This window comes from Vicia villosa, linkage group LG5 (assembly GCF_029867415.1).
Source record: "Vicia villosa cultivar HV-30 ecotype Madison, WI linkage group LG5, Vvil1.0, whole genome shotgun sequence".
In the NCBI taxonomy this organism is placed as follows: Eukaryota; Viridiplantae; Streptophyta; class Magnoliopsida; order Fabales; family Fabaceae; genus Vicia; species Vicia villosa.
In genome coordinates, this window is record NC_081184.1 from 16,644,270 (window position 1) to 16,663,357 (window position 19,088).

A 19,088-nucleotide genomic window follows, 5' to 3' on the forward strand; every position below is an offset into this window, starting at 1 on the left:
CTTTACTTTCCCAATGCAACATTAACTAACTTTTACCAACTTTACCCCTTATCTACACGCTTTTCAAGTCATGACAATATATAACAACCAATAGTAATTAAGGGTAGTTTTGTAAAAATGTTATCTTTATTGACTCAATCATTACTTTTCTTAATCTGTGTGTAACAACCTTAAACGACATTTATTTTGGGACGGAGGTAGTAACATCTTTTGGACATCTTGTTCTGAGATGGGTTCTCATATTTAAGAAGAAGAGTATATAGAAAGTAATTAGGATTAGGAAGAGACAATGAATATCATAGGGGTTGATGTTTTTATAGGGTTAATTATGTTTTTATAGGGTTAATTGTACTAATTCGAAGTAGTGAATTTTTTTGTTGGGTAGAGTGCCCTCTAGACGTAGGTGTGGTTTCACCTAATTGGATTACCAATCTCTCGTGTTATTTTACTGTATTCTACATTGTATTATTATTGATGTTATTTTATCGTCTTATTGATTTAACAAGTTGAACCAGTTGTTCGAACATTGTGTCTAACATTTGTCCCCGCAGAAACAAAATTTCATAAAGAAGTCTTTTAAAACTTAGTTTTTGGTTAGAGGTTAGTCACTTGGTACCGAGTGAACTTGAAAAACTCATATTATTCTTCTAGCAAATATTAAATTATCATTTTAATACATTCAATTTATTTTTATCATTAAATGTGTGTTTAAGTGGGTGTCCAATAGAAAAGAGACTTAAATAAGAAGTATATAAAGAAAATTGGTCTAAAGTTCTTATTAGGCTCAAAAGAACTCCAAAAGTTGCAAGTGTTTTCAGTAGTCACACGCCATCACAAGGTTATGAATCTGAGGAATTCTAATCACCAAGACAATATGGTTTTAGAGCAAAGCGCCCATGGTGAAAATGTATACCAAACTCTAGGGCAACAATCTTTTTAGTAAACATGCTCGTTAGGGGGATACGTACGATCTTATATCCTGCTTAAATGTGCCTCTAAGAGCATATGTTTCATCAAGTAACTCATCTTTTTTATGAGCTATTATTTATGTGATCTATGTGTTTGTGATATTTTTCTGACTTTTTGATTATACAAAAGGGATAGAAGTATACTCGCAAAGAGAGTTGAGTATACTTTCTTTATCTGCGAGTGAGAGTTTGATTACTTCAAATCTTTACTCGTTGTTTTCTTTGTTTACCACCTATTTGAGAGATGCGTTGTTATCATAAAAAAAGGAGAGAATGTGAATCTATGTACTTGCAGGGATAGCGGTTAGTTGTTTTTGATGATGCCAACAAATGAAACAACTTTGAAGATAACATATCCATAAGTGAAACAAATTTTGAAGTTGAGAGTTTTCAAGTACAATTTCTGTTGATGCCACTTGTTAAAAAAGATATTTAAAGCCTCATCAGTCAGATAATTCAAGAATTCAATTGAAGTACTAATCAAGATATTGAAGCAAGCATAAAGTTGCAAGAGATAAAGTGTGAAAACTCGTCCTGTCCTGCACTTAGTATCTTAGGGTATGTTTGGATTGATGGAATATGATGGAATGGAGCAGAATGGAATGGAATAAGTTTATGTTCCATCGTTTGGATCGATTAAAAACGGATGGAATGAAGTGGTATCGGATGGAATGCATTCCATCCCATTCCATCACTTTCCACTATTTTTTGTACCTTCCGATTTGGACGGAATGAAAAAATTACTCTATTCCATCATGAAGTATCCAAACAATAGAATGACGTATTTATTCCATCCCGCTCCGCTCCATTCTGCTCCGTTCTTTTTATTGTATCCAAACATAGCCTTAGAGTGATCAGTCAGATCGTAAGTCTTGAAGACATACATATAAAAGTTTTTCATGTTGATCAAATAACTTCAAACATACGGAGTTGAGTGAATTCTGTTGGTTGAAAAACGTTATCCAATTATAAAAATTTGGTTTATAAAAATCTTTAAATTATTTTTAAATAAATGTACAAATCTATCTTTAAAACTCTATATTTCTCATGTAACTAAAAATTTTAAAAAATAAACCCTAAACCCTCTTTCCAACACTGAGAACCCCCAAAACGCTGCAGTTCCACCACTCATCCTCCCTACCTCACCGCATCGCACAATCCACGACGGAAACCGAGAAATCACCAGCGGTCCCACCACCTCTTCCATCCTTTGATTCACAGTAAGGTTCGGTAAGACTCCTTAACCTAATGTTGAGTAATTACCATTCTTAAATTCCATCATCACCAATGCACAATTTCATAAAAATTCGATCTTTTTCATGTTTTCAATCTCTCAAAATCTTTCCTTTCTCAACCCAACAAATGGGTATTTCTTCAATTGCTGATACCCTTTATACCCAATTGCACAAAAACAACGGTATCAGCATTGAGAATTCATTGTCAAAGACCAAATCCAAATTGGACTCTCAATGTGTTATCCAAGTTCTTACTAAATGCTGTCATAAACAACCTGAATTGGGTGTTAGGTTTTTCATTTGGGCTGGATTTCAACCTGGGTATAGGCATAGTGGTTATATGTATAGAAAAGCTTGCAACTTGCTTGGGATTGATAGGAATAAGAATAAGAATTCTCAGGTTATTTGTGATTTGATTAAGTCTTATGAGTCAGAAGGGTGTGTTGTTAATGTTAACATGTTTAGGGAGGTTCTGAAGCTCTGTAAAGAGGCTGAGCTTGTTGATTTGTCTTTGTGGGTGTTGAGGAAAATGGAGGATTTTGGTTTGCAACCGGATACGGTTATGTATAATGTAGTTATAAGGTTGTTTTGCAAGAAGGGTGATGTTGAAATGGCGGAGAAGTTGATGGGGGAGATGAGTTTGAATGATGTTTGTCCGGATTTGATTACGTATATGACGATGATTGAGGGGTTGTGTAATGCGGGTCGGTTGGAGGAAGCTTATTCGATGCTCGAGGTTATGAGGGCTCATGGTTGTTCGCCTAATTCGGTTGTTTTTTCGGCTATTTTGGATGGGTTATGTAGGTGTGGATCAATGGAAAGGGCATTGGAGTTGTTGGATGAAATGGAGAAAGGTGGGGATTGTTGTCCTAATGTTGTTACTTATACATCTTTGATTCAAGGTTTCTGTAAGAGACGCCAGTGGACGGAAGCGTTGAGTATTCTTGATAGAATGAGAGCTTTCGGTTGCCTTGCCAATCATGTTACTGTTTTTACATTGATTGAGAGTCTTTGCACCGAAGGCCGTGTAGAAGAAGCGTACAAGTTGGTTGATAAATTTGTGGTTGAACATTGTGTCTCGCGGGGTGATTGTTACAGTTCACTAGTGATTTCTTTGATAAGGATAAAGAGATTCGAGGAAGCAGAGAAGCTTTTTAAGGAAATGCTTGCTGGTGAGATCAAACCCGATACTTTGGCGTCTAGCCTTTTGCTAAAGGAGTTTTGTTTGAAGGATAGAGTACTAGATGGATTCTACTTGCTTGATACAATTGAGAATATGGGATTCTTGTCTTCCATCGACTCTAATATTTATTCTATTCTTTTAATTGGCCTTTGTCAAAAAAACCACTTGACGGAGGCCACAAAGCTTGTGAAAATAATGCTGAAGAAAGCAGTTCCTCTAAGGCCTCCCTACAGAGATAGTGCAATTGACATCCTAAGAAAATACGGAGAAGAAGATCTTGTGAACCAGTTGACTGGTATAAATAAGAAACTTTGATAATTTTGTTACAAAAGAGTTCGATAATTTTGATAATTTAGGTAACTTGTACTAGTCAACTTTGATAATTTTGGCTGCTTCGTGGCTTGCCGGTCAAGGTTTGAAGAAGACGATGGGAAAATTTGGTAATTTATACTAGTCAACTTTGATAATTTTGGCCGCTTGGTGGCTTGCCGGTCAAGGTTTGAAGAAGACGATGGAAAAGTTTTGGTCTATGCATACGGTGCCTCACCATTACATTAGTAGTGTAGCAATACGCAAGTGAGTCTATTGCTTAGTAATAATTGTCCGCCATGGACCAAATATGATTTTGGTGTATGGTAGAAGCTGCCGTAGTTCTGTTAGTTTATTGTCATGTCAAAGATTGTAAACTTTTATAGTATCTCACTATGTACACATGGATATAGTTTAGAATGTTTTGTAGTTTGTTAGTCTAACAGACACACTTCAGTTACATTTCTGTTAAACAATGTGATATTGTTAGACTATCTCTTTTTTTTAGTTTGTAGAACAGGATTGTGTTTCTTGTATGAATATCATTGGTTTTTTTTTTGACGATATGAATATCATTGTTACCATGAAAATATGTGACATAATTATTTCAGTGAAGTTCATACAAATTTCTGTCAGTTTTTCTTTCAATTCTAATATGGTAAATAGACACCACCTTCAATGAGATCTGTTGGGTTCTTGCTACGTTGTGTTCTGTGTTGACAGTAGTGCTGAAAAACTCATCCTCATGCAATCTACAACTCTAGAGACCCCAACTACGATACTGGAGTCGTAACAGCTGCATTTGTGCCAATTCTTAGGGATTATGGTGAAAACTTTTCCATAGCATGCAAGAAATGACAATAATGATTTCATAAGCAATGAAACTAACACTGAGCCACAACATCCTCATCTCTTCTACTACCTCTGTTCTTTCCAGGTTAGTTTTTATTTTTTGTGCTGCCAAAAGTAAAAAAATGCCTTGGAATAATGTTATTATGGTTCAAACAATTAAATCTTATCACAAACTACATCGTAGAATATATACACCGACCAGGAAGTAAGACATTACAAAAGGCACATGACACTGACACCGACATAGACTTTTTATTCGTAATCACATGTGTCAGGGTGTAAAAGATTTTAAAAAGAATGTTAAGTTCCATTTCTTATCTGTTTTGTGTAATGAATATTCTGAACCTGCACACACTAAGGCTAAGCTACACCAACTTTTTATCACAAAGATTATATTTTTTTTTTGTTTTCACCACTAGTATCCGGTCCATTGGACCGCCTAATCTCTAAAAGGCACTGTAGCACTTAGAAACAACCATCCCTGCAACCAAAAACTATTACCAACTTCATCATTTGTCTTCACTTCAACATGTTGTTAGCTACAAAAAGAGGTTGTATTGCCTATAGAGGAGCCTCTAGTAGAGCTCCATCACCACCCTCTTCATCTAACACCTTCAAATTTTAGATCTGAATAGGGATGGCAATGGGCAGGGTATGGGTAGGGTACTATAGTACCCATCCCCATACCCGCGGTTAGAAAAAATCCCCGTACCCGAGTCCATACCCGTTTGGGTAACAACTTTAGCACCTGTACCCGTGTCCTCTGGGTATGTATGTACCCGTACCCGTTACCCGCATTTCTAATAAAAAATAAGTATATCAACTATAAAATATCATATCATTTTAAGTTTTTAGTATCATTTAAATATTTTCAAAAAACTTATTGTTAAATTATGAAATAAACAAACATTTATGTTACATATGTAATGGTTTAACATCGATGTATTTTTGAAAATTGATAGACATTTATTTAAATACAATAATATAAATCAAAATATATAAATATATATGTTGTGCGGGTATGGGGCGGGTATGGTACTAAGTTGCCGATACCCGCACCCATACCCGCTTATTTAAGTGGGTAATTACCTGAGCCCGTGCCCGTACCCATTTATGCGGGTTTTTACCCTGCTCATTGTGGATATTTTTGTGGGTACCCATTGGGGATGGGCCAAATTGCCATCCCTAGATCTGAAGACCATAAAAACTGCCACATACAAATTCCTCGAATGGAATTTAGCAAGGAAAAAGCCTTCTGTTTTGAACCTTTTGAAAGCCCGTGATCCGAGTTGAAAAGGAGGGCTTCTGATTGCATAAACTCCATAATAAAGGCATATATAATCAACAAATTACTTGAGTTTCTGGAAAGTGTTTACAAGTATGGCTTCGAAAAGAAGACAAATATTTCATACATCAGAGGACAATAAGTCAGTTTTAAGCCTAAGGCAATCAACAAGATGCTTGGTTTAACCCCACCAGGAGCAGATGAATGTGGAGTATAAAAATGACGAGAAGCATTGAAGAAAATAGACGAGGTAGGTAGAGAGGTGATCATTCCTGAATGGTGAAAAGAGGGATCCCAATGGTTTGATTACAAACCAAGTTACTTACCCATTAAGTTCAAACAAGCATATATGCATCAAATTTCACAGGGGCAGGCTCAGTTTTTTGTGAACAACATTGAAAGTGCTTCAAATTCCTCTAAATTTCGGTTAAATAGATCAACTATGGAAGTTTAAGAAATTTTAGCAGGTGATGACATTAATGTATGGGAGTTACTTTGCGACAGTCTAAACAAGATTGCATGTAAGTATCATGCACTGGAAACTACGTCATTTTTCGTTATACTGCATGTAGTTGTCCATGTCTTATATATACTGCATAACCCCGATGTGAAATGCATCAATGCAACAATGACAATCACGGTTTGACAATCAGTTTGGACTTTGGACGCAATTTGGACCTTTTTTTAGCAGCATCAGCAGATACAGGCGCATGATCTTCAGCACAGGCACCAGCAAGATGTTATCATCATGTATCTTCAGGATTGCCCTGTTTGTGAAATTTCCTTAACATCAACTCTTGAATCATCATAAATTTACACAGTAGTCCATTTAGTTGCATCCAAATAAAGCTGAAAAACTTGAGGAATGTAGTTTCTTTGGTTTTATTTACTGGAAGCTCACATGTAGTTTCTTTGTTTGTTTTTATTTTTTCTTAATTTACTATTGCTAGACCCATTGTTTTAAACATGTAACATTTTAACAATTTTAATTTGATGTTTAGATTTCTATTGCGTCAAAATAAATGTTATATATCAACTATAGTGTGGAGTAATTTGGACAAACCGCTATTTGTCCAGCGGAAGGGAGCTCGGGTCCCAGGAGTTTGTTCCCTTTGGGTAATAGTTCATGAAAAAAAAACTATTCTACATTATATGTTCGGTTTCTTAAATCAGTTAAACACTCACTTGATTAAAAAAGAATTTTTAAATTTCAAATAGCAACGGTCATGTAACCGATTTCTTAAATCAAATAATCGGCTACCTGACTTAAAAAGTGAATAACAATTTCTAAATTTCAAACAAGAACATATAATCAATTACATCATTTATGCAACCGATTACCATCCTATACATTTTGAAAAATGTACATTGAAAAAGCTTGAATTGAGTGGTTTTGATGCATGAATGCTTAGGAACATTAGAGATGAAAAGAATAATTTTTCGAGCATCTAAGGATATACATAATGTGAATTGTAATTGATTTCTTTTCATGTTTGATTTTTTTTCATTCAATATCCAAAGAGTTTTGTAGTCTCGAAATTTGATTGAGCTAGACTTCAACCTTTTTCTTCTTTGATAAGATTGTGAGAGATGCAAAAACTTTTTTTTTTAAGGTTACCCACAAAATAATTTTGCAAAGATTATGAACTAGAGAGAGATAACTTGACTTTTATATGTGCTACAAATAAGGCACAAGATAGGTGAAAAATCAACAATATGATTCACAAAATGATGATTTGAGTAAAAAGAAAAAGTGACTTGAATTAAGATGGTAAAATCATAATCTAGCTTGTGTCATTTGAGTCATGACTTGAGTCATGTGATTTGAGTCAAGCCAATTTGTGACTCAAGTCAGATGTCCAAAACGAAATTTCAAAATTGAGTGAGAATTTATTCATGATCCAGTCAAATTAAGATATAACTCGAATCAAGGAACCTTTTAATTCGAGTAAGAAATGATCTTGAATTAAATCAAACTTTTCAAAAACAAAATCCAAAATTTTGACTTACTCGTAATTAGAGTTAAACAAATACATGACTCAAATTAAGCCTGTATGAAAATCTTTCTTAAAGTCTCTAACTTATGATTAAGCTAGATAGTGGTTGACTTTTGGTCAAATATTTAATTTAAAAACATTGTAAATGATTTTAACTTAAGATAGAATTAGGATTAATTGTGAGAGACATAAAATACAATAAAATGATAACATGAAAATGTATAAAAATGCCAAAACATCAAAACATATAAAAATAACACTTAATGGTTGAGATAATTTTCTCAACTTCCTACAACATTCCCATCCCCACAAACAAACTAATAATATCCCATAATTGAAATCTCAAATCCATCACCAACACAACCACAAAGCCAATTAAAACCAAAAAACATTCAATTTTGACAAGGCAAAGTTTTTGGCAAATATGGCTTGTATGTCTATAGATTCTACCGACTTACACAATATCTCTTATTTGGTTATTTTTAAAAATAATTATTATAAATGAAATAATTTTTCTCAACCACCACAAAGGGAGGTGCTATCTTTACACCAAAAATCAAACATCTTAAATCTACACCCTATAGAAATACAGCATCAGCATGTGTTGGTGTGTGTTAGAAAAAAGAAAAAATAATGATTAAATATTCTAAAAAACTAAAACCGTATATCTATGGTGTTAGTGTCATCCCTAGTGTAAAAATATTATTTTCCCATCAAATAAAACCTTATCGATATTGAACCAACATTTAACTCCAACATTAATTTCTTTTAATGGTTAATTGTAGAGGTGTTCATGGATGCGCGTCGACTCACGAATCTGCTAATTCAAACCGAATTAATTTATAAAATTTTCGAACCCGTTCATTTACGGGTATATCCAACGCAATCCGCAACAACGTATATAGTTTTGGTTCGGGTATCGGATTTGAGCTTTACAACCCGCAGACCCGTTGACCCAGCCCATTAATGTTACATTAGTAATTTCTTATTTTTTATTATTATTTTAAATAAAAATATAAAATTATTATCTCGGTACTAACACCATAACGTTTCCATAAAAAACTTTATTCTCCACCAATAATACTAAATCAATGAGTTTATATAATTCTAAGATTATATGTTGTTTCTTATTTTCTTTTGTATCATTTCCAACTTACGTATTTTATAAAAATAATGTGTCTTGTGGAATTTTATACTATTATCTATGTAATTTTGATGAATATTATTAGATATTATATGATGTGCTTCATCCATTTTGTGTGTAAAAAATGAGTATAAATATATTGAATTGTGTTACAATATTTTTAAATTGAAAAAAATTATTATTTTTTAATTTGAAACACAATCCACGAACCCAACCCATAAATGAACGGGTCGGTTCAGGTTGGTTTTGATAATCAAATTGCGGGTTGACACAAATCCAACCCATTGAAGTTTGAACGGGTAGAGTAATGGGTTAGGTGTTGAAAAGGACCTACAGTGCTCTCGAGGATTTTCTTGTGTGTTGGCCGGAAAAGGACCTTTGTGTTGGTCGGCAAGTTGTTTTATTAATTGACCAACTTGAGTTTCAAGATTCTTTATGGCCGCATCCGTACTCCTGTTGTTTGCAATTGACAATTGCATAAATTGGCTAAGAGTGTCCTCCATTGAAAGCTTTGTTTGTTGAGGTTGTTGTGGTTGTTGAGGTTGTTGATTGTAACCACCTAGATAAGGATTTTGACGATTCGAAGGACCCGAATCCGGTCTCCATCCTTGTTGATAACCTTGATTAACTATTTGTTGGTAACCTTGGTTATTTTGGTAAGGTTGTTGTTGTCGTCCACCGTAGCCTTGATTAGGATTTGAAACATAATTCACCGGGTGGAGGACAAAAACCAGTTTGATGATCTTCCCTACACAATTCACAACACATCACTTGTTGATTTTTAGTAGGGATCTCATGCATCTCTTTAAGTTGTTGAGGGAGTTTCAACATTTGTTGAGTAAGCAATTCTACTTGTTGTGTCAATAACTTGTTTTGAGCAAGTATTGCATCATTCGTGTTCAACTCAAGAACTCCCGGCTTTCTTTATAATGTACTACGGTTGTGTTGCCCTTGATGATCATTCAAGGCCATTCTATCAATGATAGCAACTGCTTCTTCAGCACTCGTTGACATCAAAGACCCACCCGCGGTAGCATCTAAAAGTGTTTTCGGTTGTGGTTGAAGTCTATTTCTAAAGATATGGATTTGAGTCAATTCATCAAATCCATGCCCTTTGCATTTTCGAACCATAGATTTGAACATATCCCACGCTTCATTGAGAGTCTCATTTGGACCTTGTGAGAACACAGAAATTGAAGTTTTCGCTTCCATGAACCTATTATGTGGAAAGAACCGATCAAGAAATTTCTCCTCTAACTCATTCCAATTAGTCATGACATTGTTTGGTTGACCAAGATACCATTCCTTAGCTTTTCCTATCAAGGAATGAGGAAATAGTCTCTTGAACACCTGTTCTTCTTCGGCCTCCGGAGCACCAATGGTTCCGGCTATCTCATAGAACTTCGTGAGATGAGTAAAAGGATCCTCGTGAACTAATCTCGTGAAAGGATTTTGATATAACAATTGAAGTAACCCCGTTTTCATCTCGGAGTTCCTTCCATTGTTTTGATCACGAGCAAATTGAGCATTCAACCGAGGGCTATTAACACAAGGCCCTCGAGGTGGAACATTAGGTTCCGGTGCTGCCATCTCTCCTTCAACTAAGTTTTCAACCGAAGTTGAAAAAGAAGAAGCTTCTTGTTGTTGTCTTCTTTCCCTAGCTAGTTATCTCCTTCTATGAGTCTTGCTATTTTGTCTACGCGCAGTCCTTTCAATCTCAGGATCAAAAAGGAGTTGATCTGCAGGTACACTTCCTCGCATAAACTGTATTCTGAAAAGCTAACTAAGCAAATTAACAAACACAAGGAATAAGAATTTAGAAATAAGAGATTAATTATAAGACTCAATACAAAACAAACTATTGCAATGCTTTCAATATCTAAACAACAATCCCCGGCAACGGCGCCATTTTGTTGAAAATATTTTGGAGTACTTTTTAGTTTATCGTTTCCACAGGGATTGGTGCAATATCACCGCCGTTCTATAGTTTATGTTGTCTTGAGTTAAAGTTACTTTGGGTTTGGTTTGGTAAAAGATCATTCACAAATTTAGTAGCAAAGAGTAAAACTAGGAAAGTTCTAAGTTTAAAGAAAAGTATCAAGACTTGATTAAATCGACCTAAAATTGTATGTCTTCCTACAAACATGCGTATGAATTCGTTATTAACCAATACTTCACGTATCGTTCGTCTATACCGTTCGTTTCCGCAACTTTATAGCAAGATTTACCTTATTGTTCAACCAACGATTTCTCAACCGATTGAACAATACAGATAACGTTTTTAAACCGATACAAAGCGATTATCAACCATTAAATCTATGTCTAGACTTAATGTTTGATAGATGATAGAGTTAGATCAAGATTGAAATATTGTATTTCACAAACATTTAAACCATAGAAATTTAAGAATAAACAAACTAGATCATCTATATTGATTAATAACTTGTTCATACACAATATTCATAAGAAAAACATACAAAAAGTAAGGAGGATTACATCAAAGCCTTGACACCAAAAGTGTTTAGCTATCCATTGACATGGTAGCTTGCACAAGAAGGAAGGAAGGAAGAATAACAAGCATCAACGGTGATTTCTCGACGATCAATGCTCCGATTCTTCGATTCTATGTTGAAATACTGAAATTAGGGTTTCTTGGCTCTCCAAATGTTCTAACACCTCTCAAAAACAGAACTGCCCCTTTTATACAAAATTCAGTTTCTGTCCAGCGCGCGACGCGCGCCTAAGCTCGCAACGCGCCCTCTTCATTAATGATCAAGCCGCCCTAAAGCGCGCATCGCGCGCTCCTTTGCTCGCGACGCGCGGATGCCACTGGATTTTGAAGTTATTTTTCCTTTCAGCGCGCGACACGCGCTCTAGCTCGCGACGCGCCCTTGAGCAGACTTTGAAACTTTGCTTTTGCAATACTTTCTTCAATCCAAGCCTCTAGTTCTATCCACAAAAGAAAACCTGTACAAAAATCACTAGAAAATAGATTAACAGAAAACGAAAACTAAATTAACTAAAATACTATTATTTACTTTAAAATAAATGGGGATCCAAAAATATGCGATAAAAAATAGTCGAAAGGTACCAAATACAAGAGCAAATATTAACGCATAAAATTTACTTTAAAATGAGTATCATTTTAACAAATAAAATTTATTTTAAAATGAATATCAACTTTTTTCCAACTATACCCTTGAATGATTACTCTATATACGACTTCCGATACATTTATAAAGTTAAATTAGTAAAAATATACATAGTGTTTTATGACAATATTATTCTATTCATTAATATATGTGCAAAATCTTAAAGACACTTATTTTAAAACAAAGTAAAATATATCATTTTTTTCAGTGTGAAGCTGAATTTAATGGATTAGACGAATGACTTTCAATAGGAAAGACATATAGATTGAGTTTGAGACGCTACGTTGACAGGATCGTGTGAGGTGTCATGAGTCCACACGACTAATCGACTAGAAATCAATTATGTGCTCAAAAATACAAAACATAAGAGACCAATTCCATTACAAACCAAGACAAAGGTGACGAATGTTTGGTTGGGAGAGGGCACTATGCTCAAACGAAATCTTAAATAGTTAGTACTTAGTACTTCTCACTTGGTCTTGTGTTCACACTTTGTGTTGTACTAGAGTCAAGCAATAAATGATTGATCTACTAAATTATTTAGAATGTACTTAGAATATCTATTTGGAGTTAATAAAGGTGAGACGTGTCATAATCTCTAGTTTACTTTACATATTTTGAGCCAATAGAGACAGTTTATGTTGGGGAAGCAAGCGAGTACACGAACACACGTTTGCTTTTAATGTAAGTTTTACTTCTCCAACTTTGAGAGTTACTGTCTCAATTTTTAACTTTGAGAATTTCTATCTTTGTAACAAAATGATTTAATCTAGTTACTAATTTGTTAAAAAAATACAATGAGGATAATCCTTAACAATGTAGGATTTGATTGTTGTGTTTGCGGGTGCTTAATTGTGTTTAGGGGTAGTTAACTTAAGAGAGAATTTGTATATAATTTGTTGTTGAAAAGATTTGATCCTCTCCCCCCTTCAAGGAACGCGATATGTATAAGATTCTCTGGATCTGAATTTTTAGAACCAATGAACAATTTTTTTTTTCTTTTCTGAAAATGAGTTTTTAAAAAATATAAAAAATATTTGACATTTTTTTAAAGAATGATAGAAGAATGTTAATTATTAATATATTTTTAATTTTTATGATATTATGACAATATAAATATATTTAAAAAATTATGTAACAAATATTTTTTTAATATAAATTTTGGATTTTCTTAAATTAGGAGTTTCTTTAGTGTTATGAATAAAAATAAATCCTCCAAAACTCTCTCAACCAAAATTTAATTCCTTCCACTCAATTTTTCCATTTTTTGAAAGCCTTTCCATCCTTTCTCCTCCAAACTCCCAAACAGATATTGGAAAAATCAAGTCCCACATATCAATAATTCGGACCATCCATGACTTAACATGCACCAAGACCAATAGTGTTGATGTGAATGGTGTATTTGAAAAACTCCAAATCCCATATTGATTAAAAATAGAACCCACAAATAGTTTATATAGAATGAAACCTCTCACCTTACAAACCGATTTGCAAGGATGAGTTTAGTCAAACTTTAATTCTATCATGATATCACGAGTCTATCAGTTTGGGCCACCCACCGTTTATATGCTTGGTCCAATAGTGCTAGACGCAAATGAGTATATTGAAAAAACAAGTCACATATCGATAATTCAGACCATCCACGATTTATATCCCTGAACCAAGGCAAATAGTACTAGGCGCGAGAGAGTGTATTAAAAAAACCGATTTTATATAGAATAGTACATCTCATCTTATAAGCCGATTTTATAAATATGAGTTAGATCAAATTTTAATTTTATCATATATCCTTTAGAGGAAGTCTATTTTAGTACGTGAGAATACAATCGTTGGTAAAGTTGTTCCACGTTGTAACAAAGGTTGTCATTATTAAAAATTCTCAAGTTGATGTACAAAACACGATGCTACTTTACAAATTGCCATCCTACGATTTTGCGTGATTCTAAACGGATCTTTTATGACAATTAATTTTTGTGTTCAAATCTATTAGAGTTTGACCTAACTCATCCTTATAAAACCGGTTGGTAAGGTGAGGAGTGTCCCTCTATATACATTCTTTCAATGCTCTATCTCCAACCAATGTGGGACTTTAGGATCTTCCTAATACACCCTCTCACGTCCAGCACTCTTTTTGGGCTTGGTGCGTTGATGTTAACGGTGGACGACCCATAGTCCGATCAATAGGCTCTGATACCATATTAGAGTTTGACTTAACTCATCCTTACAAAACCGGTTGGTAAAGTGAGAAGTGTCCCTCTATATATACTCTTTCAATGCTCTATCTCCAACCAATGTGGGACTTTATGATCTTCCTAATAAAATCTAATACCATTTTAAAGAGCTTTTAAAGATGAATATCTTTTATGCATTACTTATTGTCAATAAGTAGTAAGCACTAAGCGATCACAACCTTTTTTTTCTTAACTTTTTTTTAAACTGATATGTATTATCTACACATAGAGATGAGAATAGGGCAGACTGACCTATAGGGATTTATAGCCTAGCCTATTTAAGGCCAGACTATATCAGGTCTATTTGATAAAAAGATTAGGCTTAGAGTTTTTTAAAAGTCTATTTAGTTACATAGGTCAGACTTAGGCTATTAAAAAAGTCTATAAAAATTTATAGACCGGCCTATATTTTCTTATATATTAAAAATAGTCTAAATATGTCGGCTTATATATGCATATATTAATACGGTGTATATGTTAACTTTAATGTAAGCCTAGCTTTTCTGAAATATTAAACGTGCTTTTTATTTAGAGAAATGCTAAATCTACACCAAAAATTACACACACACCGTATTTATATACACTTGCACATACTTTTTGTTTTATTTAATAATTCTTTTTTCCATTGGTTTGTGTGTAACACAGAAAATGGTTGAAAATGAGGTACGGTGTAAGCTAAGGTGTACTGATATCAGTGTAAAGATAGCACTGCTGTTTTTTTAATGATTGTTATGTCACTTTAGAACATGTGCAACACTGAATTAATTGTACATATACGGTGTCAATGCTATACGGTGTAAGAAACTAGTGTCAACATAACATGGCTCTAAAATAAATCATGATTTTTCTCTTATCATGAATTTACATTTTTATTATAATGCATTTCATCAATTTAGCTTTTTATTTGGATTTCTATTATTTATAGATATTCATTATTTTAATAAAAATAAAAAATAGGGAACGTATAGAACCCGTTTGTTAGATTTTAAAAGAAAAATTATAATGTTATATATTTTTGCTAAACAAACACTTGCAAATAATTTGTTTTAAATTTGAATAAAAATTTAATTTAAATATTTTATTTAAAAATATTATTTTAGATATATCACCTTTTGACTTTAACTTTTGTGGGATATTATAGTTTTAAAAAATCACTTAAATTAAATCTATTTTGAATAATCGACTATTCTTTAATCTTTAGTTATGTTATTAAATATCAAAATTAGTTTTTCAATTAAAAAAAGTTGAGTTTTAAAAAACTTCTAATATTTTTATAAAAATTATTTTTGAAAATAGAATTTCTTTTATTTATTTTGTTAAAACAAATGAGAGTTCAAAACTTCCCTCATCAAACAAATAGCAAAAAACGATAGTTGGACATACTCAACATATCCATCATTTTTTTTAAAGTGCAAATAGAAAGCGATCCAACAAAGTGTCATAATCAACAAAAAAACATGTATCAGCTATGTGAAAATGTAAGCTATCTTGAATCTAAATGAATGTATAATGTGTAAAATATTCTTTCATTTAATTAAAAGATGCAAATGGACAATATTCACCTTAGAAATTACACAAATAACCAATATTTAGAAAGTTTCAAGCCAAATATTTCTTCAATTCCATTTGTTAGCATATTTGATAGTAAGTATGAATCCATGCAATTCAGCTTGAAAGAAGATGGAAACTCCAATCTTAGCTAAAAAAGTTGCCAAAAGTGTTTATAAAGCTATGTTTAAATTGACGAAATGCGACAAAATGGAATAGAATAATGTTATGTTCCATTGTTTGAATTGATAAAAATAGAATGAAATTGAGCGGAACATGATGTAATGCATTCCATCCAATTCTTTAATTTTCATTCAATCAGATTCAGGGTGTATGCAATGGAATAAACTAATTTGTTGTGTTCGATTCCATCAACTTATAAAAATACCCAAATAATAGAATGAAATACATGTTTCATTTTGCTCCGCTCCACCCCATTCCCCCATGTTCCATTCATTTCATCTTTGTTCTATTCCATCAATCCAAACATAGCCCAAATATATCTAGATATGCCACCACAAATTGATATTCCAGGATTTATTTTTGAAGTTCCATCTGTTTTGCACTTGGTCCAATTATGATTAGAAAAACACCAATTACTTGTATGATTCTAAGTGCAGAAGGAAGTCAACATTTGATTTCAAAATATTTAATAATTATAAACTCGTGAATTAAATAGTAAATGTACCACTTGAAAGAAGTAAATGCCATATATACCAATTGTTTAACATGAAAAATGTTTATATCAAAGTCATTTTTTACCTTTTTGAAACCTAATATCATTTCTCAACGAATTATTTTAACAGGATGTTTGTAACCATCCAACAGAAGATCCCATAGATCAGCATCTAGACCAAGAAAGTAACTTTCCAGTTTATCTTTCCAGTATTCAAAGTTTTCACCATCAAATACTGGTGGTCTAGTATAACCATTGTTACCATTGTATTGCTCAGCAGAGCCAGATGTAGATGCAGCTGGATTTGTTGGAATTTCACCAGCCATCTTTTACTGAAGCGTTTTTCTCTTCCTGAATCTTTTCTAAACACGGTTAAATGCTTGCACCTTAGAACCGGCGCTCTGATGCCAATTGAAGGATAGAAAAACACTTAGAAAGGGGGGGGGGGGGTTTGAATAAGTGTAGTCTAAAAACTTGAACGATAAAAACAATATGCACAGTTATTTTTATCCTGGTTCGTTGTTAACTAAACTACTCCAGTCCACCCCCACGGAGTGATTTACCTCACCTGAGGATTTAATCCACTAATCGCAACAGATTACAATGGTTTTCCACTTAGTCTGCGACTAAGTCTTCTAGAGTATCCTGATCACAACCTGATCACTCCAGGAACAAATGCTTAGACACAAGCTAAGACTTTCTTAGAGTATCCTGACCACCACGTGATCACTCTAATTACAACTACTTAGACACAAGCTAAGACTTCCTAGAGTATCCTGATCAACACTTGATCACTCTAGTTACTTACAAATTAATGTAATCAAATAAGAGTTTTACAATGCTTCTGAAAAGCTATAATCACAACAGTGATATTTCTCTTAATGTTTAAGCTTAATCTCACTAATATATGACAACAGCAATGTAGTGAGCTTTGATGAAGATGAAGTTTCTGAGCTTTGAATTTGAACAGCGTTTCAGCAAGTTAATTGTTTGCAAATCGTCAACCTTGCTTCTCATCAGAACTTCATATTTATAGGCGTTTGAGAAGATGACCGTTGGGTGCATTTAATGCTTTGCATGTTCTGTACAGCATTGCATTTAATGTTTCACGCTTTTGTCAACTACCTCGAGCCTTGTTCACGCTGTGTCTACTGACGTTGCCTTTAATAGCTTCTAACGTTCCTTTTGTCAGTCAGCGTAGCCTGCCACTTGTACTTTCTTCTGATCTGATGTTTGTGAATATAATATTTGAATATCATCAGAGTCAAACAGCTTGGTGCATAGCATCTTCTTGTCTTCTGACCTTGAAGTGCTTCTGAGCGTGATACCATGAGAACTTCAGTGCTTCTGCTTCTGATCTCAAGTTCTTCTGATGCTTCCATAGACCCATGTTCTGATTCTGCCTTGACCATCTTCTGATGTCTTGCCAGACCATGTTCTGATGTTGCATGCTGAACCTTCTGAGACAAAGCTTCTGAGCGCTGATTTGTGCATACTCTTTATATATTTCCTGAAAGGGAAATTGCAATGTATTAGAGTACCACATTATCTCACACAAAATTCATATCCTTGTTATCATCAAAACTAAGAATATTGATCAGAACAAATCTTGTTCTAACAAATAGTACATGTACAACTTGAAAGAAGTAAATGTCATATATACCAATTGTTTAACATGAAAAATGTTTATATTAAAGTCATTTTTTACCTTTTTGAAACCTGATATCATTTCTGGCATGCCAAGTTTTCCGACGAATTATTATAATGAAAGTCATGATTTGATTATGAGTTTGAGAACTCCAACATCTTCTAGTAAGTTTGAATAAGCTTTCATAACTAATTTTATCAATGTTTGTACTTTTTAAAAGTACATTGATGAATAAATCCTTGTTGTTTAAGGCTATCCTGTGCGTTTTGAGATATTTGACAGGTACGAAAATCTAACTTATGCAAAGTGGTGAAAAATTCTACATACATATTTTTTGAGAAAAATCGAAGACCTTTTCTCAATCCGGAGACTGACGTAATTGTAAAGACTTTTTTGGAGCCGAATAACAGAGTTAGTAGAGTGGTTTTGTCCTAACACCACTATAGGAAACTATAAAAGAAAGACTTGTTTTTCCTAGAATCTTAAAGCAAACAATTTTCTCTATTGATCGACTCTCTTCTTCTAGTAATTTGTAAAATATTGAACGAGCTAAGGCTTTCGTTTTGTAGTTCACCCTTTCACCTGTGTGTTTAGCCTTCCATCCCTTTGTATCAAGTTTTCTTAATAATACTTTCTTGCTTACATTTTACGTGACTATAACATCAACATATACCAATCCACATACGTGTATAACTTAAAACATAATATCATCATGACTAATATATACATAATCTTATCATTAAACTACAATCACATACTAATTTATTTTACTCTCAATCATATCCTCTACAATTTGCATGATCAAATAATAACAGAAATAATTAGCTAGCTACGTTAAACAATTAACCTGTCACATCCTT

General features: G+C 33.5%; 1 protein-coding gene across 1 annotated transcript; it reads left to right on the forward strand.

Annotated features, from left to right (window-relative positions):
• The first annotated feature begins 2,029 nt into the window (after positions 1–2,029).
• LOC131601423 (pentatricopeptide repeat-containing protein At5g47360) lies at positions 2,030–6,900 on the forward strand. The gene has a single exon (XM_058873231.1). The coding sequence runs from the start codon at positions 2,256–2,258 to the stop codon at positions 3,699–3,701; it is 1,446 nt and encodes a 481-aa protein (XP_058729214.1). The 5' UTR covers positions 2,030–2,255; the 3' UTR covers positions 3,702–6,900.
• Positions 6,901–19,088: the final 12,188 nt, after the last annotated feature.

Excerpts from the sequence above, each read along its gene's own strand:
- LOC131601423 (XM_058873231.1), top strand. The coding sequence starts at position 2,256 with ATGCACAATTTCATAAAAATTCGATCTTTTTCATGTTTTCAATCTCTC.